Source organism: Strigops habroptila, unplaced genomic scaffold, assembly GCF_004027225.2.
Source record: "Strigops habroptila isolate Jane unplaced genomic scaffold, bStrHab1.2.pri NW_022045585.1_ctg1, whole genome shotgun sequence".
NCBI classification, from domain to species: Eukaryota; Metazoa; Chordata; class Aves; order Psittaciformes; family Psittacidae; genus Strigops; species Strigops habroptila.
Window position 1 is genome coordinate 58,680 of NW_022651067.1, and position 21,169 is coordinate 79,848.

At 57.3% G+C, this 21,169-nt stretch overlaps 1 protein-coding gene across 1 annotated transcript; it reads right to left on the reverse strand.

The window, feature by feature from the left end:
• Window positions 1-974: 974 nt before the first annotated feature.
• On the reverse strand, window positions 975-20,364 carry CHD3 (chromodomain helicase DNA binding protein 3). Its single transcript, XM_030474366.1, has 12 exons — window positions 20,185-20,364; window positions 17,492-17,657; window positions 15,944-16,056; window positions 14,510-14,645; window positions 12,905-13,003; window positions 12,565-12,678; window positions 12,361-12,469; window positions 10,724-10,850; window positions 6,054-6,249; window positions 4,134-4,297; window positions 2,574-2,700; window positions 975-1,479 (listed from the first exon to the last, which is right to left on the reverse strand). The coding sequence occupies exons 1-12, from the start codon at window positions 20,362-20,364 to the stop codon at window positions 1,376-1,378; spliced, it is 1,635 nt and encodes a 544-aa protein (XP_030330226.1). The 3' UTR covers window positions 975-1,375.
• Window positions 20,365-21,169: the final 805 nt, after the last annotated feature.

Below are 21,169 nucleotides of genomic sequence, written 5' to 3' on the forward strand. Positions count from 1 at the left end.
TGGAACTGGGGATGAACATGATGGAACTGGAGATGGGCGTGACGGAAGTGGGGATGAAGGCGATGGAATTTAATGGGAATCGATGGGGATAAGGGAATTATCGGGGATTAAACTGGGATTGGACAAGGGTTTGATGAGCTGAGTGGGATGGAAATGAATTAAATGATCAATTAAATGAATTAATGATGAATTAAATGATTAGATGATGGTCAGTTGACCATCCCCTTGGTGGCCATGCCCTTGGCCATCCCCATGATCATGCCATTGGCCAGTTGACCATTCCCATCCCATAATCATACCATTGGCCACCCCCATGACCATACCATTGGCCGCCCAATGACCACGCCATTGGCCAACTGACCACCCCCATGCCCTTGGCCATCCCCTTGACCACCCAATGACCACACCAGTGGCCAGTTGACCACCCCCATCCACATGCCCATGCCCTTGGCCACCCCCTTGACCACACCAATGGCCGCTTGACCATCCCCATAGTGGCCAGTTGACCATCCCCATGACCATGCCATTGGCCATGCCCATGACCAGGTACTTGGCCACCCAATGACCACATCAATGGCCAGTTGACCGTCCCCATCCCATGACCATGCCCTCTGGCCATCCCTATGACCACATCAATGGCCAGTTGACCATCCCCATCCCATAACCAAACCATTGACCACCCCATGACTACACCAATGACCAGTTGACCATCCCCATGGTGACCAAGCCCTTGGCCATCCCCATGCCATTGGCCAGTTGACCATCCCCATGACCATCTCCATCACCATACTATTGACCACCCAATGACCACCCCAATGACCATTTGACCATCCCCATGACCACCCCAATGGCCAGTTGACCATCCCCACCCCATAACTATCCCTTTGACCACCCAATGACCACCCCAACGACCAGTTGACCACCCCCATGGTGACCACGCCATCGGCCACCCCATGGACACCCATGGACCCATGTGCCATAGCCAAGGAACCGGGTTTTATTCTGCTGCGGTTAAACAAGTGCCCCAAGGAGGGGAGGGGGGGGAAGGTTTGGGGTGACCCTTGGGGACACCCCTGGGTGGGGGTGGGTGGGGGGGGCCACCCCAGGGTGGGGTGGGGGGGACACAGGGGCCACCCCAACCCCGTGGCCCCCCCCGCTATGGAGGGGGGATATATATATATATATATTTATAGCTGCAGTGGTCCTTGTCACCCCCCCCCATAATGGTACCTCCCAACCCCCCCCATAGCGGATTTGGGGTAAAAAGAGGTGATTTTGGCAGTGGTGCCCCTCCCCCACCGCTGCCAAAGGGGGGGGGGGGATAGGAGGGGGGGAGGGGACATAAGGGGGGGCCCCCCCATGGCCCCCCCCCCCTTTAGTCGTCGATGCAAATGACCTCCCCCCCCCGCGGCTCCTTCTTGTCCTGGCCCTCGGCCTCACGCTCCCGCTTCACCAGCACGGGGGGACCATTGGCAGCGGCTGCGGGGGGGCACAATGGGGACAATGGGGGCAATGGGGACAATGGGGGCAATGGGGACAATGGGGACAATGGGGGCAATGGGGGCGATGGGGGCAATGGGGGTTCAGGTATAGACCCAGTACCCCCACCCATAGACTCAGGCACCCATGGGAACCCCCAATGCCCATAGCATCCACGGGACCCCCACCTATAGACCCAGGCACCCATGGATCCCCACACCCACAGACCCATCACCCATAGACCCCCCACTCATAGACCCATACACCCAGGCACCCATAGACCTCCCACCCATAGACCCATCACCCACAGACCCCGCACTCATAGACCCATCACCCATCGACCCCCCACCTATAGACCCAGGCACCCATAGACACCCCACCCACAGACCCAGGCACCCATGGGACCCCCCCACCCATAGACCCATCACCCACAGACCCCGCACTCATAGACCCATCACCCATCGACCCCCCACCTATAGACCCAGGCACCCATAGACACCCCACCCACAGACCCAGGCACCCATGGGACCCCCCCACCCATAGACCCATCACCCACAGACCCTGCACCCATAGACCCAAAGACCCATACACCCATAGACCCAGGCACCCATGGGACCCCCCCATGCCCATAGCACCCATGGGACCCCCACCCATAGACCCAGGCACCCATGGACCCCTGCACCCACAGACCCATCACCCATAGACCCCCCACCCATAGACCCATCACCCATAGACCCATAGACCCAGGCACCCATGGGACCCCTCACCCATAGACACCCCACCCATAGACCCAGGCACCCATGGGACTCCCCCACCCATAGACCCATCACCCATAGACTCATACATCCATAGACCCAGGCACCCATGGGACCCCTACCCATAGACCCATAGACCCATCACCCATAGACCCCCCACCCATAGACCCATAGACCCATCACCCATAGACCCCCCACCCATAGACCCATCACCCATAGACCCCCCACCCATAGACCCATAAACCCAGGCACCCATGGACACCCCACCCATAGGCCCATCACCCATAGACCCCCCCACCATAGATCCGTAGACCCAGGCACCCATGGGCCCCCCCTCACCGGTGATGAAGGACCCTGGTGGCATCTGGCTGTAGTTGGCTCCTCCAGGGGGGAGGGCTCCGGGTGGGGGGGTCCCAAAGGTGCCCCCATAGGTCTGGGGGGTGGCGTAGGGCCCTGGTGGGAAGGTCTATGGGGGGGGGACAACAATGGTGTCACTTCCCCATTGATGGCACCAGGATGGGGGTCACCATGGAAGAGGCAGCTCAATGGGTGTCCCCAAGGTGAATGGTGGCCCCAAGGAGAAGGGGGTCCCCAAGGAGAAGGATGGTCCCCAAAGCAAAATGACCCCAATGTGGGTGGACTTGTCCCCCAACAAGGGGTTGTCCCCAACAAGGGGATGTCCCCAAGTTAGGGCCATGTCCCCAACACAAGGATGTCCCCAAGGTGACTGATGTCCCCAGTGCATGGTGATGTCCCCAAGGAGACTGATGTCCCTCAAGTGACTGATGTCCCCAAGGTGACTGATGTCCCCAATGCATGGTGATGGCCCCAAGCTGACTGATGTCCACAATACATGGTGATGTCCCCAAAGTGACTGATGTCCCCAGTGCATGGTGATGTCCCCAAGGTGACTGATGTCCCCAGTGCATGGCCATGGCCCCAAAGTGACTGATGTCCCCCACATGACTAATGTCCCCAGTGCATGGCCATGTCCCTAAGGTGACTGATGTCACCCAAGTGACTGATGTCCCCAATGCATGGTGATGTCCCCAAGGTGACTGATGTTCCCAAGGTGACTGATGTCCCCAATGCATGGTGATGGCCCCAAGGTGACTGATGTTCCCAAGGTGACTGATGTCCCCAACACATGGTGATATCCTCAAGGTGACTGACATCCCCAATGCATGGCCATGCCCCCAAGGTAACTGATGTCCCCAAGGTGACTGATGTCCCCAATGCATGGCCATGTCCCAAAGGTGACTGACGTCCCCAAGGTGACTGATGTCCCCAGTGCATGGCCATGTCCCTAAGGTGACTGATGTCCCCAAGGTGACTGATGTCCCCAGTGCATGGCCATGTCCCTAAGGTGACTGATGTCCCCAAGGTGACTGATGTCCCCAATGCATGGCCATGGCCCTAAGGTGACTGATGTCCCCAAGGTGACTGATGTCCCCAGTGCATGGCCATGTCCCTAAGGTGACTGATGTCCCCAATACATGGTGATGTCCCCAAGGTGACTGATGTCCCCAAGGTGACTGATGTCCCCAATACATGGTGATGTCCCCAAGGTGACTGATGCCCCCAAGGTGACTGATGTCCCCAATGCATGGCCATGTCCTTAAGGTGACTGATGCCCCCAAGGTGACTGATGTCCCCAATGCATGGCCATGGCCCCAAAGTGACTGATGTCCCCCAAGTGACTGATGTCCCCAATGCATGGCCATGGCCCCAAAGTTACTGATGTCCTCCCAAGTGACTGATGTCCCCAATGGATGGCTATGTCCCCAAGGTGACTGATGCCCCCAAGGTGACTGATGTCCCCAATGCATGGCCATGTCCCTAAGGTGACTGATGTCCCCCAGCTGACTGATGCCCCCAAGCACGGGGGGGGTGACTTACAGGCGGGGGGTGGCTCTCGGTGCCCTTGCTGGCCAGGCGGCTGAGGATGCTGCGCTCGGACATCTGGAGGCGGGCGGCGATGGGGGGGATGCGCGAGAGGGTGGCGGGCAGGCGGGTGACATCCGCCTTCATGTCGCTCAGCAGCTCCTCCAGCTGGTTCAGCACTGGCACACGGGAAGAAGGGGGGGGGAAAGAAAGAGAAAGAGGGGCGGGGGGGGCCCCGTCAGCGCCGGGGGGCCGTCCCGAGCCTACTCATAGGTTACTCATAGGTTACTCATAGGTTACTCATAGGTTGCTGGGGGGGAGGGGAGGGTGGGGGGGGAGTGGAGATACTCACGTGAGGGCAAGGGAGTGGGGTAGGGAAGAGGGAAGGGAGGGGTAAGAGCTACTCAAGGGATACTCAGGGGATGCACCTACTGGGAGGGGGGGGGGGAGTGGGGGCATGCTCCAGGGTGGGAGGACTCAGAGGTACTCTGGGTATGAGCCTTGAGTACTCTGGGGGTACTCCAGGGATACTCCTTACATGCACTGGAGATACTATGTACTCTGACCACACTGGAGATACTTCAGGTTTACTCTGGGTCTGCTCCTCAGCCACAGCAGAGCTACTCTGGGTACACTCCTCACCCGCTCTGGGCATACTCCTTAGGCCCACCAGAGCTACTCTGGGCATCCTCCTGCCCTACTCCAGGTCTGCTGTCTAGACACACTGGAGCTACTCCGGGTACGCTCCTTTAGAAACACCTGAGTTACTCCAAGCTTGAGGGTCTGCGCTGCAGCTACACTGGAGCTACTCCAGACTTACTCCTTCACCACTCCAGCCTCCTGTCTCCACACCAGAGCTATCCCAGGGACAATGGTTAGCAACACCTGAGATACTCCGGGTATGCTCCTTACTCACCCTGGGCTTATTCTGTAGATACACCAGAGCTACTCTGGGTATGCTCCTTCCACGCTCTGGCCCCACTCTTTAAGCACTCTGGACACACTAAAGATACTCCAGGTATCTGCATACACCAGAGATACTCCAGCTCCACGCTACAGCCACACCAGAGATACTCTGGGCATCCTCATCACTTGCTCCTGCTCGGGGCTAAGAGGCTGCAGCCACAGCACTGAGGATACTCATTACACAGCCCCGAGATCCTCTGCGCAGACCCATCAGCCTCGCCACCTGTGATACTCATTGCTTACTCCAGTGATACTCTGGGCTTACTCAGCGCCTTCCTCTGGAGCCCTCCATTAAACACACCAGAGATACTCCGGACATACACCAGAGGTACACAGTCCATGCCCCCGGGCCAAGCCGTCACATGCAAGCAGGGGGCCACCCCCGTCGTACACCAGCATTACTCCAGGCTTCCTCACGACATGCACCGGGGGAGGGAGGAGGAGGAGGAGGAGGAGGAGGGGGAGGGGGGGAATACTCTGGCCACCGGCTTCCTCAGCACATACTTCCTCCCATGCCCCCGCGCTACTCCGCCTCAAGGCATTTCCACACCGCAAGTAGTTACACGGGGCAACCCTAGTGCCAAGCTCCAGGCTTTTACACAACAGCTACACCTTAGCGCAAAGCGACAAGAGGCACCCGCCGGCTCCTCACGCAGCCCCCACAACCCGCTTCAAACACCTCAGGCCGCCTTCCTCCGAGCTTCCTCACACCCCAAAACCCCCTTTTTTTGGGGGGGGGGGGGGGGGGGGAACACACACACACACCTTCCAGCAGCTTCCCAACCTCCCGCCCCACTTGCACCCTTCGACCCCCTTCCGGCCGCCAGAAAGCAACACGCAGAGCAAGGATACACCGGGAGCCGGTTGGGGAGGAGAACCCCACTTTAATGATTGAGAAGCGCGGTACAGAAGGTGCGAGGAGCTACACGGGGCGTCCGCGCCGGGCGCGCCGGCCCCCCCGCCTCTTACCCTTGTGTAGGACGGCGTTCGCGGGCTTGTTGCCCGCCAGCGACTCCTTGGACAAGTGCTGGTGGCTCTCGGCCAGGCACTCGACCTCGGCGAAGCGGGTGTTGAGGGCCATGGCGGGGTGACTGGGGTCCTGCGTCATGTTCAGGTAGGCGGCGCGGCGGAGCTGCTCCTCGATCACCAGCGCTTGCTCCAGGAGCTGGGAAGAGGAGATTGGGGGGTAAAGAGGGGGGGGGGGGGGGACAGAGAGAGGTGTTTATGGGTGCTGGGTGCCCCGTGGGGGGGTTGGGTTGTGGGTGAGAGGAGGTAAGTTGGATGTCAAGTGGCAGCGAGAGCATCCAAGCACCCAACTGTGAGGTTACTGTGAGGCAGAGTGTCCAAGGCTGGTGGTACCCACACAAGTGTGAGCTCAACCATCACCAAGAGCACCCAACTATGATCTTCGCCATCATCAACAGCACCCAACTGCGACCTTAACCATAACCAAGAGCACCCAACTGTGACCTCAAGCATCACCAAGAGCATCCAACTGTGACCTCAACCATCACCAAGAGCACCCAACTGCGACCTCAAGCATCACCAAGAGCATCCAACCACCCAACTATGAGGTTACTATGAGGCAGAGTGTCCAAGGCTGGTGGTACCCACACAAGTGTGAGCTCAACCATCACCAAGAGCACCCAACTATGACCTGAAGAATCATCAACAGCACCCAACTGCGACCTCAACCATCACAAAGAGCACCCAACTATGAGCTTAACCATCATCAACAGCACCCAACTGCAACCTCAACTATCACAAAGAGCACCCAACTATGAGCTTAACCATCATCAACAGCACCCAACTGCAACCTCAACTATCACAAAGAGCACCCAACTATGACCTTAAGAATCACCAAGAGCACCCAACCGTAACCTCAACTATCACCAAGAGCATCCAAGCACCCAACTATGAGGTTACTATGAGGCAGAGTGTCCAAGGCTGGTGGTACCCACACAAGTGTGAGCTCAACCATCACCAAGAGCACCCAACTATGAGCTTAACCATCATCAACAGCACCCAACTGCGACCTCAACTATCACAAAGAGCACCCAACTATGACCGTAACCATCACCAAGAGCACCCAACTGTGACCTCAACTATCACCAAGAGCATCCAAGCACCCAACTATGAGGTTACTATGAGCCAGAGTGTCCAAGGCTGGTGGTACCCACACAAGTGTGAGCTCAGCCATCACCAAGAGCACCCAACTATGAGCTTAACCATCATCAAGAGCACCCAACTGTGACCTCAACTATCACCAAGAGCATCCAAGCACCCAACTGTGAGGTTACTATGAGCCAGAGCATCCAAGGCTGGTGGTACCCACACAAGTGTGAGCTCAACCATCACCAAGAGCACCCAATTATGACCTGAAGAATCATCGACAGCACCCAACTGCGACCTCAACTATCACAAAGAGCACCCAACTATAACCTTAAGAATCACCAAGAGCACCCAACTGCGACCTCAACTATCACAAAGAGCACCCAACTATGACCTTAAGAATCACCAAGAGCACCCAACTGTGACCTCAAGCATCACCAAGAGCATCCAAGCACCCAACTATGAGGTTACTATGAGCCAGAGTGTCCAAGGCTGGTGGTACCCACACAAGTGTGAGCTCAGCCATCACCAAGAGCACCCAACTATGAGCTTAACCATCATCAACAGCACCCAACTGTGACCTTAACCATAACCAAGAGCACCCAACTGTGACCTCAAGCATCACCAAGAGCACCCAACTGTGACCTCAACCATAACCAAGAGCACCCAACTGCGACCTCAACCATAACCAAGAGCACCCAACTGCGACCTCAACCATCACCAAGAGCATCCAAGCACCCAACTATGAGGTTACTATGAGCCAAAGTGTCCAAGGCTGGTGGCACCCACACAAGTGTGAGCTCAACCATCACCAAGAGCACCCAACTATGACCTGAAGAATCATCAACAGCACCCAACTGCGACCTCAACTATCACAAAGAGCACCCAACTATGACCGTAACCATCACCAAGAGCACCCAACTGTGACCTCAACTATCACCAAGAGCATCCAAGCACCCAACTGTGAGGTTACTATGAGCCAGAGCGTCCAAGGCTGGTGGTACCCACACAAGTGTGAGCTCAACCATCACCAAGAGCACCCAATTATGACCTGAAGAATCATCGACAGCACCCAACTGCGACCTCAACCATCACAAAGAGCACCCAACTATGAGCTTAACCATCATCAACAGCACCCAACTGCAACCTCAACTATCACAAAGAGCACCCAACTATGACCTTAAGAATCACCAAGAGCACCCAACCGTAACCTCAACTATCACCAAGAGCATCCAAGCACCCAACTATGAGGTTACTATGAGGCAGAGTGTCCAAGGCTGGTGGTACCCACACAAGTGTGAGCTCAACCATCACCAAGAGCACCCAACTATGAGCTTAACCATCATCAACAGCACCCAACTGTGACCTTAACCATAACCAAGAGCACCCAACTGTGACCTCAAGCATCACCAAGAGCACCCAACTGTGACCTCAACTATCACCAAGAGCATCCAAGCACCCAACTATGAGGTTACTATGAGCCAGAGTGTCCAAGGCTGGTGGTACCCACACAAGTGTGAGCTCAGCCATCACCAAGAGCACCCAACTATGAGCTTAACCATCATCAACAGCACCCAACTGTCACCTTAACCATAACCAAGAGCATCCAACTATGAGCTCAACATTGACTAAGAGCATCCAAGCACCCAACTATAACACTACTATCAGCCAGAGTGTCCAACTCTGGTGTTACCCATCACCAAGAGCACACAACTATGACCCCAACCATCACTAAGAGCACCCAACTATGAGCTCAACATTGACCAAGAGCACCCAACTATGACCTCAACCACCACTAAGAGCATCCAAGCACCCAACTATGAGGTTATTATGAGCCAGAGCATCCAACTCTGGTGTTACCCACACAAGTATGACCTCAACCATCACCAAGAGCACCCAACTATGAGCTCAACATTGACCAAGAGCATCCAACTATGACCTTAACCATCAGCAAGAGCACCCAACTGTGACCTCAACCATCACCAAGAGCATACAAACACCCAACTATGATGTTACTATCAGCCAGAGTGTCCAACTCTGGTGTTACCCATCACCAAGAGCACCCAACTGTGACCTCAACAATGACCAAGAACACCCAACTATGACCTTAACCATCACTTAAGAGCACCCAGGCAACCAGCTATGATGGTACCCATCACCAAGAGCACCCAACTGTGAGCTCACCCATCACCAAGAGCATCCAAACACCCAACTATGACCTTACCCATTGTCCAGAGCAACCAACTCTGACTTCATCCATCACTCAGAGGGCCCAGAGCACCCAACTCTGGTGTTACCCATCACCAAGAGCACCCAACTATGACCTTAACCATCACCAAGAGCACCCAAGCACCCAACTACGCCATTACTATCACCCAGAGCACCCAACTCTGGTGTTACCCATCACCAAGAGCACCCAACTCTGAGCTCAACTATCACCAAGAGCACCCAACTATGACCTCAACCATCACGAAGAGCACCCAACTGTGACCTTAACCATCACCAAGAGCACCCAACTATGACCTCAACCATCACCAAGAGCACCCAACTATGACCTCAACCATCACCAAGAGCACCCAAGCACCCAACTACGCCATTACTATCACCCAGAGCGTCCAACTCTGGTGTTACCCATCACCAAGAGCACCCAACTCTGAGTTCACTCATCACCCAGAGCACCCGTGACCCATGATCCTGGTGCACGCGTGACCCTGGGGCACACGCAACCCTCATACACACGTGACCCTTGTGCACATGTGACCCTCATGCACACGTGACCCTCATGAACATACCACCCTCATACACACATGACCCTCACACATACATGACCCTTGTGCACACGCAACCCCCGTGCACACATGACCCTGGTGCACACGTGACGTTCATGCACACGTGACCTTCATGAACATGTGACCCTCGTGCACATGCAACCGTGGTGCACACATGACCCTGGTGCACACATGACCCTGGTGCACACGTGACCTTCATGAACACGTGACCCTCATGCGCATGCAACCCTGGTGCACACATGACCCTCGTGCACACGTGACCTTCATGAACATGTGACCCTCGTGCACATGCAACCCTGGTGCACACATGACCCTGGTGCACACATGACCCTGGTACACACATGACCCTCGTGCACATGTGACCCTCGTGAACACGTGACCCTTGTGCACATCCTGGTGCATACATGACCCTGGTGCATACATGACCCTGGTGCACATGTGACCCTCGTGAACACGTGACCCTTGTGCACATCCTGGTGCACACATGACCCTGGTGCATACATGACCCTGGTGCACACGTGACCCTCGTGCACACCCACATCTTGTGCACACGTGACCCTCGTGCAAGCACCACCCTTGTGCACACGACCCTCATGCACATGTGACCCTTGTGCACACGTGACCCTCGTGCACACCCGACCCTCGTGCACGTGACCCTTGTGCAAGCACCACCCTTGTGCACACGCGACCCTGGTTGCACACCCAATCCTCGTGCAAGCCCCTCGTGCAAGGCCTCACCTTGAAGCGCCGCGCCAGGAACTTGTTCTTCATCTCGAGGAAGTTCCCTTTGGAGGCTTCGCCCTTGAAGGGTTCGTTGATGACCCCGAAGGCGCCGTCGTTCTGGATGTCGGTCCAGCGCGCGTAGCCGTGGCTGAGCGCTAAGGACCGTCACGTGGCAACACGCGTGTCAACACGCGTGTGTCACCATGTCATCACGTCATCCTGGCCCCCTCGACCCCCTCCGTTCAACCCCAGCCCAGTGGTTGAGTGCTGAACAGCGTCACGTGGCGACACGCGTGGCAACACGTGTGTCCACGCGTGTGTTGCCGTGTCACTGTCATGGTGTCGCCTTGTCCCCAGTGTCCCTCTCATCGTCGTGTCACTGTCACCACATCACCGTGGCACCATTGTCCCCATGTCAGCCCTACCTTGGTGGTACCCTCCTCGGTGCTTCCATTGGCACCAGTGAGGAGGAGGAGGAAGAGGAAGAAGAAAGACGAAGAGGAAAGAAGAAGCAGAAGAGGAAGAGGAAAGACAAAGAGGAAAGAAGAAGCAGAAGAGGAAGAGGAGGAGGAAGAGGAAAGACGAAGAGGACAGAAGAAGCAGAAGAGGAAGAGGAGGAGGAAGAGCAAAGAGGAAGAGGAAAGAAGCAGCAGAAGAGGAAGAGGAGGAGGAAGAGGAAAGAGAAGAGGAAGAGGAAAAGGAAGAGGAAAGAGGAAGCAGAAGAGAAAGAAGAGGAAGAGAAGGGAGAGGAAAAGGAAAAGAAGAGGGAAGAGGAGGAGGAAGAGGAAAGAGGAAGAGAAAGAGAAGGAAGAGGAGGAAGAGGTAGAAAAAGAAGAACAGGAAGAGAAACAGAAGGAGAAGGAGGAAGCAGAAGAGGGAAGAGGAAGAGGAGAAGGAGGAGGAAGAGGAAAAGGAAAAGGAAGAGGGAAGAGGAAGAGGAGGAGGAAAAGGAAGAGGAAACAGAAGAGGATGAGGACAAGGAGGAGGAAGAGGAAGAGGGAAGAGGAAGGGGAAAAGGAAGAGGAAGCAGAAGAGGAAGAGGAGAAGGAGAAGGAAGAGGAAGAGGAGAAGAAGGAGGAAGAGGAAGAGAAAGAAGAGAAAGAGGAAGAGGAGAAGGAGGAGGAAGAGGAAGAGGAAGAGGGAAGAGGAAGAGGAGAAGGAGGAGGAAGAGGGAAGAGGAAGAAGAGGAGGAAGAGGAGGAGAAAAAGGAGGAGGAAGAGGAAGAGGAGAAGGAAGAGGAAGAAGAAGAGAAAGAGAAAGAAGAGAAAGAGGAACAGAAGAAGGAGGAAGAAGCAGAGGAGGGAAGAGAAGGAGGAAGAGGATGAGGAAGAGGAAAAGGAAAAGGAAGAGGAAGAGGAGAAGGAAGAGGAAGAGGAACAGGAGGAGGAGGAGGAAGAGGAAAAGGAACAGGGAAGAGGGAAGAGGAAGAAGAGGAGTAAGAGGAAGAGGAGAAAAAGGAAGAGGAAGCAGAAGAGGAAGAGAAAGAGAAAGAAGAGGAAGAGGAACAGAAGGAGGAGGAGGAAGCGGAAGAGGGAAGAGGAGGATGAAGAGGATGAGGAAGCAGAAGAGGAAGAGGGAAGAGGAAGAGAGGAAGAAGCAGAAGCGGAAGGGCGCAGCACCCATGGGTGCCCAAGGGGACCCCGGAAGGATACAGCACGATCCCGGCCAGCAGCCAATAGTCGTGGCGCCGGTGCCAGATCTCATTGAGCTTCCCCGAGGAGATGGCCGCTCGCTCCTCGTTCTGCCACAGCGTGTGCAGCTCTATGGGGGGGGGGGGGGGGGGACACAATGGGGTCAGTGGCACCCCACAGCGTCCCCACTGTCCCCCCTCAGTGTCCCCATCGCCCCCCACTCACCCGTGAAGCCCCCATCGGCGATGTTGAACATGAACCGCGGCTTCTCGGCCTTGTCGTCGCGGCGCCCATTGGCACGAGGCTCCGTTTTGGGCTCTTTTTCGGCCTTCACCTCCTCTGCAGGGGGCAAAAAGGGGGTGCAGGGGACAAATAAGGGTGGGGGGGAAACACTGGGGGGGCAGGACCACATTGGGACCCCCCTAAACCCCTCTCTATAAGCAGGAAGTCATTGGGAGCCATCAGTAGGCTTCAGAGTGAACGCGGCACGAGGAAGGGCAGAGATAAGCCACGCCCCTATAGGGTAAGCTCCGCCCCCCATAGGGTAAGCTCCGCCCCCCGGCACCTCGTTTGGGGTCGGGGTCCCCCGGTCGCTCCTTGGGCTCCTCCTCAGGGGGCTTCTCGTCACCTTTGTCTGCACCAGGAGCCTTCTCGGCCTCCGTGCCTGGGATGGGGGATTGGGATATGAGGGAGGGGATATGGATATGGGGTGTGGGGTGGGGGGTATGGGGGGTGGGATGTGGGATATGGGGTGTGGGGTACGGAATATGGGGTATGGGACATGGGATATATGAGATATGGGGTGTGGGGTATGGGATATGGGGTATATGGGATATGGGATATGGGGTATGGGGTGTGGCATATGGGGTATGGGATATGGGGTATATGGGATATGGGATATGGGGTATGGGATATGGGGTATGGGATATGGGGTATGGGGTATGGGATATGGGGTATATGGGATATGGGGCATGGGGTATGGGATATGGGGTAAGGGGTACGGGGTATAGGGTATTATAAGGTATGGGGTATAGGATATTATGGGGTATGGGATATTATGGGGTATAGTATATGAGGTATAGGATATGGGGTATGGGACGTGGGGTATACGGGATATGGGGTATGGGATATGGGGTGTGGGATATGGGATATATGAGATATGGGGTGTGGGGTATGGGATATGGGGGGTGGGGTATGGGATGTGGGATATGGGGTATGGGATATGGGGGGTGGGGTATGGAATATGGGGTATGGGACACAGGATATATGAAATATGGGGTGTGGGGTATGGGATATGGGGCATATGGGATATGGGGTATGGGATATGCGATATGGGGTATGGGATATGGGGTATGGGACAGGGGATATGGGGTATGGGATATGGGGTATATGGGATATGGGGCATGGGGTATGGGATATGGGGTAAGGGGTACGGGGTATAGGGTATTATAAGGTATGGGGTATAGGATATTATGGGGTATGGGATATTATGGGGTATAGTATATGAGGTATAGCATATGGGGTATGGGACGTGGGGTATACGGGATATGGGGTATGGGATATGGGGTGTGGGATATGGGATATATGAGATATGGGGTGTGGGGTATGGGATATGGGGGGTGGGGTATGGGATGTGGGATATGGGGTATGGGATATGGGGAGTGGGGTATGGAATATGGGGTATGGGACACAGGATATATGAGATATGGGGTGTGGGGTATGGGATATGGGGTGTGGGATATGGGGTGTGGGATATGGAATATGGGGTATTGGGTATAGGGTATTGGATATGGGATATGGGATACGGGATGTGGGATATGGGGTATGGGATATTATGGGGTGTGGGACATGGGATATGGGGTATGGGGTATGGGATATGGGGTATAGGATATGGGGTATGGGACATGGGGTGTGGGATATGGAATATGGGGTATTGGGTATAGGGTATTGGATATGGGATATGGGATACGGGATGTGGGATATAGAATATGGGGTATGGGATATTATGGGGTATGGGACATGGGGTGTGGGATATGGGACAGGGGGTGTGAGATGTGGAGTGTGGGATGTGAAATATGGGGTATTGGGTATTGGATATGGGATATGGGGTATGGGATATAGGATATGAGGTGTGGGATATGGGGTATTATGGGATATGGGGGTCACCCACCCGCTCGCTCCTCACGGGCCGGGGTCCCTTCGGCCTCGGGCTCCCTGTGGCCGGGTCCTTCCTCCTCCTCCCCCTTGCGCAGCCCCTCGGCCTCGCTGCCGTCACCCGGCGATGGTGGCACCTCGGGGACAGGCGGCTGCCAGAGCGGACACAGGGCACTGGCACCCCATAGGCACCCATAGCGGACACAGTGGGGACAGGGATGGGGACAGGGAGAGGGACACAATGGGAACAGGGATAGGGACACAATGGGGATAGGGATGGGGACACAATGGAACAGGGATGGGGACACAATGGGATAGGGATGGGGACACAATGGGGATGGGGACAGGGATAGGGACACAATGGGAATGCAATGGGGACACAATGGGCACAGGGATGGGGACACAATGGGCACAGGGATGGGGACACAATGGGAATGCAATGGGGACACAATGGGCACAGGGATGGGGACACAATGGGCACAGGGATGGGGACACAATGGGAATGCAATGGGGACACAATGGGCACAGGGATGGGGACACAATGGGCACAGGGATGGGGACACAATGGGAATGCAATGGGGACACAATGGGACAGGGATGGGGACACAATGGGCACAGGGATGGGGACACAATGGGAATGCAATGGGGACAGGGATGGGGACACAATGGGGATGGGGACAGGGATAGGGACACAATGGGAATGCAATGGGGACACAATGGGCACAGGGATGGGGACACAATGGGCACAGGGATGGGGACACAATGGGAATGCACTGGGGATGGGGACACAATGGGGACACAATGGGATAAGGATAGGGACACAACTGAGACAGGGATGGGAACACTGATGGGGACACAATGGGTATGGGGACAGGGATAGGGACACAATGGGGACACAGTGGGACAGGGATGGGGACAGGGAAAGGGACACAATGGGACAGGGATGGGGACATAATAGGAATACAATGGGGACAGGGATGGGGACACAATAGGGACAATGGGGACAGGGATAGGGACACAATGGGAATGCACTGGGGACACAATGGGCACAGGGATGGGGACAGGGATGGGGACACTGATGGGGACACAATGGGGATGGGGACAGGGATGGGGACAGGGATGGGGACACAATGGGAACGCAATGGGGACACAATGGGACAGGGATGGAGACACAATGAGGACACAATGGGAACACAATGGGAACACAATGGGGACACAATGGGGACACAATGGGACAGGGATGGGGACATAATGGGACAGGGATGGGGACACAATGGGGACACAATGGCACAGGGATGGGGACACAATGGGGACAGGAATGGGGACACAATGGGACTGGGATGGGGACACAATGGAACAGGGATGGGGACACAATGGAACAGGGATGGGGACACAATGGGGACAATGTGGACAGGAATGGGGCCACAGTGGGGCCACGGGTGTCACCCACCTCGGTGTCCATCTTCTCGGGGCCTTTGGGCTCCTTCTCGTCCCTGGTGTCCCCGATGTCCCTGTCCTGGGGTGGCCCCGGCCCGTCCCCGCGCTCGCTGGGGGCTGGCGTGGCTGGGACAGGGACAGGGGACATCAGCACATGGGATATGGGGACACCGGGACATGGGATATGGGGACATGGGATATGGGGACACCAGGACATGGGGACACAAGGACATTGGGTGTCCCCGCTGCCCCCATCCCAATCCCATGTCCCTGTCCCATGTCCCCATCCCTGTATCTTCACTCACTTCCCTTTATCCTGGTCCCCCGTGTCCCCTGTGTCCCCCCATCCCCATGGCCCCCCATGGCCCCTATATCCTCATCCTGTCCCTGTATCCCCATCCCTATCCCTATATCCCCCCCATGTCCTCTGCATCCTCATCCTGTCCCTGTATCCCATCCCGCCCCCTATATCCTACCCCCATGTACCCCTATGTAGTCCCATGTCCCCTATATCCCCATCCTGTCCCTGTATCCCCATCCCAACCCCATCCCTATATCCCCCCCATGTCCCCTGTATCCCCATCCTCTCCCTGTATCCCCATATCCCCCCTATGTCCCCTGTATCCCCATCGTGTCCCTTTATCCCTATCCATTTTCCATCCCCATATCCCATTCCCATCCCCTGTATCCCCATCCCCATATCCCCCCATATCCTATACCCCACCCCCCATATCCCACACCCCATATCCCCCCCCATCGTCCCATACTGGGTGTGTGCAGTGTGGGGCTGGGGGTCATGTCCCCTATATCCCCATCCCCATATCCCGTACCCCAAATCCACCCATATCCCACCCCATCACCCCATACTGGGTGTGTGCAGTGTGGGGCTGGGGGGGCCACTGGGCTCAGGGCTGGGGGTCACGTCCCCTATATCCCCATCCCCATATCCCATATCCCACACTCCATATCCCATATCCCGCCCCCCATATCCCCCCCCATCGCCCCCTACCAGGTGTGTGGGGCACGGGGCTGGGGGGGCTGCTGTGCTCGGGGGTGGGGGTCACGTCCCCTGTATCCCCATCCCCATATCCCCCCATATCCCATACCCCACACCCCATATCCCACATACCCCCCCCATATGCCCCTCCATCTCCCCCTACCGGGTGTGTGGGGCGCGGGGCTGGGGGTCACATCCCCTGTATCCCCATCCCCATACCCCCTGTATCCCCATCCCCACATCCCCCCATACCCCACCCCCCATATCCCACATCCCGCCCCCCACATCCCCCCCATGGCCCCCTACCGGGTGTGTGGGGCGCGGGGCTGGGGGGGCCGCTGTGCTCGGGGCTGGGGGTCACATCCCCTGTATCCCCATCCCCATATCCCCCCATATCCCATATCCCACACCCCATATCCCCCCCATCACCCCATACCGCGTGTGTGCAGTGTGGGGCTGGGGGTCCTGTCCCCTGTATCCCCATCCCCATATCCCCCCATATCCCATATCCCACACCCCATATCCCACATCCCGCCCCCCATATCCCCCCCCATGGCCCCCTACCGGGTGTGTGGGGCGCGGGGCTGGGGGGGCCGCTGTGCTCGGGGCTGGGGGGGCCGGTCCTGGCCGGGGAGGAGGCGCGGGACGAGCGCTTGGAGTCGGCGGCGCTGGGCTCCGGGGCCAGCTCGGGCAGGCTCCAGCGCCCGTTGATGTGCTCGAACTCCTGCACCTGAGACCACGGCGGGGCACCCATGGGTGGGGGGGGCACCCATGGGTGGGGGGGACACCCATAGGTGGGGGGGCACCCATGGGTGGGGGGGCACCCATAGGTGGGGGGGCACCCATGGGTGGGGGGGACCCATGGGTGGGGGGGCACCCATGGGTGGGGGGGCACCCATAGAGAGGGACACAGGAGCAGCCATGGGTGAGTGGGAGCCATGGGAGGAATAGGGGTACTCATGGGGGGGGGCACCCATAGGTGGGGGGGCACCCATAGAGAGGGACACAGGAGCAGCCATGGGTGAGTGGGAGCCATGGGGGGAATAGGGGTACTCATGGGGGGGGGGGCACACATGGGTGGGGGGGCACCCATAGAGAGGGACACAGGAGCAGCCATGGGTGAGTGGGAGCCATGGGGGGAATAGGGGTACTCATGGGTGGGGGGGCACCCATGGGTGGGGGGGCACCCATAGAGAGGGGCACAGGAGCAGCCATGGGTGAGTGGGAGCCATGGGGGGAATAGGGGTACTCATGGGGGGGGGGGCACCCATGGGTGGGGGGGCACCCATAGGTGGGGGGCACCCATAGAGAGGGACACAGGAGCAGCCATGGGTGAGTGGGAGCCATGGGGGGAATAGGGGTACTCATGGGGGGGGGCACCCATGGGTGGGGGGGCACCCATAGAGAGGGACACAGGAGCACCCATGGGGGGGACCGCCTCTATATACCCCCATGGATGGGGGGGCACCCATAGGGGGAACAGGGGCACCCATGGGTGGGGGGGACCTATGGGGGAGACACAGGGGCACCTATAGGAGGAACCACCTCTATATACCCCCATGGATGGGGGGGCACCCACAGGGGGAACAGGGGTACCCATGGGTGGGGGGGACCCATAGGGGCACCCATGGGTGAGGGGAACCCATGAGGAAGACACAGTGGCACCCATAGGAGGAATCAATTCTATATACCCCCATGGGGGGGAGGCACCCATAGGAGCACCCATGGGTGGGGGTATTCATAGGGGGGACACAGGGGCACCCATGGAGGGAACCACCTCTTGGTGCGGGGTTTTGGGGGGGGGCCCTGAGCTGTTGGGGGTCCCCCATCTCTTTGGGGTCTCCCATCACTTTATGGGTCCCCTCATGGCTTTGGGGTCCCCTCATGGCTTTAGGGGTCCTCCATGGCTTTGGGGTCCCCTCATGGCTTTGGGGGTCCTCCATGGCTTTGGGGTCCCCTCATGGCTTTAGGGGTCCTCCATGGCTTTGGGGTCCCCTCATGCCTTGGGGGTCCTCCATGGTTTTGGGGGTCCTTCATGGCTTTGGGGGTCCTCCATGGCTTTGGGGTCCCCTATGGCTTTGGGGTCCCCTCATGGCTTTGGGGTCCCCTCATGGCTTTGGGGGTCCTCTATGGCTTTGGGGTCCCCTCATGGCTTTGGGGGTCCTCCATGGCTTTGGGGTCCCCTCACGGCTTTGGGGTCCCCACATGGCTTTGGGGGTCCTCTGTGGCTTTGGGGTCCCCTCATGGCTTTGGGGTCCCCTAAGGCTTTGGGGGTCCTCCATGGCTTTGGGGTCCCCTCATGGCTTTGGGGTCCCCTCATGGCTTTGGGGGTCCTCCATGGCTTTGGGGTCCCCTATGGCTTTGGGGTCCCCTCATGGCTTTGGGGTCCCCTCATGGCTTTGGGGGTCCTCTATGGCTTTGGGGTCCCCTCATGGCTTTGGGGGTCCTTCATGGTTTTGGGTCCCCTCATGGCTTTGGGGTCCCCTCATGGCTTTAGGGGTCCTCTATGGCTTTGGGGTCCCCTCATGGCTTTGGGGGTCCTCCATGGCTTTGGAGTCCCCTCATGGCTTTAGGGGTCCTCTATGGCTTTGGGGTCCCCTCATGCCTTGGGGGTCCTCCATGGTTTTGGGGGTCCTTCATGGCTTTGGGGGTCCTCCATGGCTTTGGGGTCCCCTATGGCTTTGGGGTCCCCTCATGGCTTTGGGGTCCCCTCATGGCTTTGGGGGTCCTCTATGGCTTTGGGGTCCCCTCATGGCTTTGGGGGTCCTCCATGGCTTTGGGGTCCCCTCATGGCTTTGGGGTCCCCACATGGCTTTGGGGGTCCTCTGTGGCTTTGGGGTCCCCTCATGGCTTTGGGGTCCCCTAAGGCTTTGGGGGTCCTCCATGGCTTTGGGGTCCCCTCATGGCTTTGGGAGTCATCCATGGCTTTGGGGTTCCCTTATAGCTTTGGGGGTCCTCCATGGCTTTGGGGTCCCCTATAGCTTTGGGGTCTCCTCATGGCTTTGGGGATCCTCTATAGCTTTGGGGTCCCCTTATAGCTTTGGGGGTCCTCTATGGCTTTGGGGTCCCCTCATGGCTTTGGGGTCCCCTCATGGCTTTGGGCATCACCCAACCGTTTGGGGGACACCCAAGTGTTTGGGTGTTAATGTCTTGGGGTGTCCCTCAGTTCTTGGGGGTCCCCCCTCTCTTTGGGGCCCCCCCCATGGCAATGGGGGTCCCTCAGGCATTGGGGTTCCCCTGTTTCGGGGGGCTGGTACCTTCTTCTTGACGAGGGACATGACCCCGATGCGGGTGAGGACCTGCTGCCGCGACAGCCCCTCGCGGGGGACCCCGTCCGCAAACGTCTCCGAGCCGTCGGCACCCGGCTCGCAGAGGTGCCGCATGAACAGCGACACGTAGGCTCTATAGGGGACACCAGCGACACCTATAGAGCCCATTGACACCCATAGACAGCCATAGACCCCATTGACACTCATTGACACCCATAGAGCCCATTGACACCCATTGACACCCATAGAGCCCATTGACAGCCATAGAGCCCTCCCCAGGCTCGCAGAGGTGCCACATGAACAGCGACACGCAGGCTCTATAGGGGACACCAGTGACACCTATAGAGCCCATTGACACCCATAGACAGCCATAGAGCCCATTGACACCCACTGACACCCATAGAGCCCATTGACACCCATTGACACCCATTGACAGCCATAGAGCCCATTGACACCCATTGACACCCATTGACAGCCATAGAGCCCTCCCCAGGCTCGCAGAGGTGCCACATGAACAGCGACACGCAGGCTCTATAGGGGACAGCAGCAACACCTATAGAGCCCATTGACACCCACTAACACCCATAGAGCCCATTGACACACATAGAGCCCATTGAGCCCATTGACACTCATTGACACCCACTGACATCCACTGACACCCATAGAGCCCATTGACACACATAGAGCCAACTGACACCCACTGACACCCATAGAGCCCACTGACACACATAGAGCCCATTGACACCCATTGACACCCATAGACACCCATAGAGCCCATTGACACCCATAGAGCCCATTGACACCCATTGACACCCATAGAGCCCATTGACACCCATAGAGCCCATTGACACACATAGAGCCAACTGACACCCACTGACACCCATAGAGCCCATTGACACACATAGAGCCCATTGACACCCATTGACACCCATAGAGCCCATTGACACCCAGAGAGCCCATTGACACACATAGA

Coding starts and splice junctions, on each gene's coding strand:
- CHD3 (XM_030474366.1), bottom strand. CDS start 20,364: ATGGGCTCTATAGGTGTCGCTGGTGTCCCCTATAGAGCCTACGTGTCG. Junction 13,004..14,509: donor GGCCCGTGAGGAGCGAGCGG/GTGGGTGACCCC, acceptor CCCCCATCCCAG/GCACGGAGGCCGAGAAGGCT. Junction 10,851..12,360: donor CTGCTGGCCGGGATCGTGCT/GTATCCTTCCGG, acceptor GCTCAGCCACGG/CTACGCGCGCTGGACCGACA.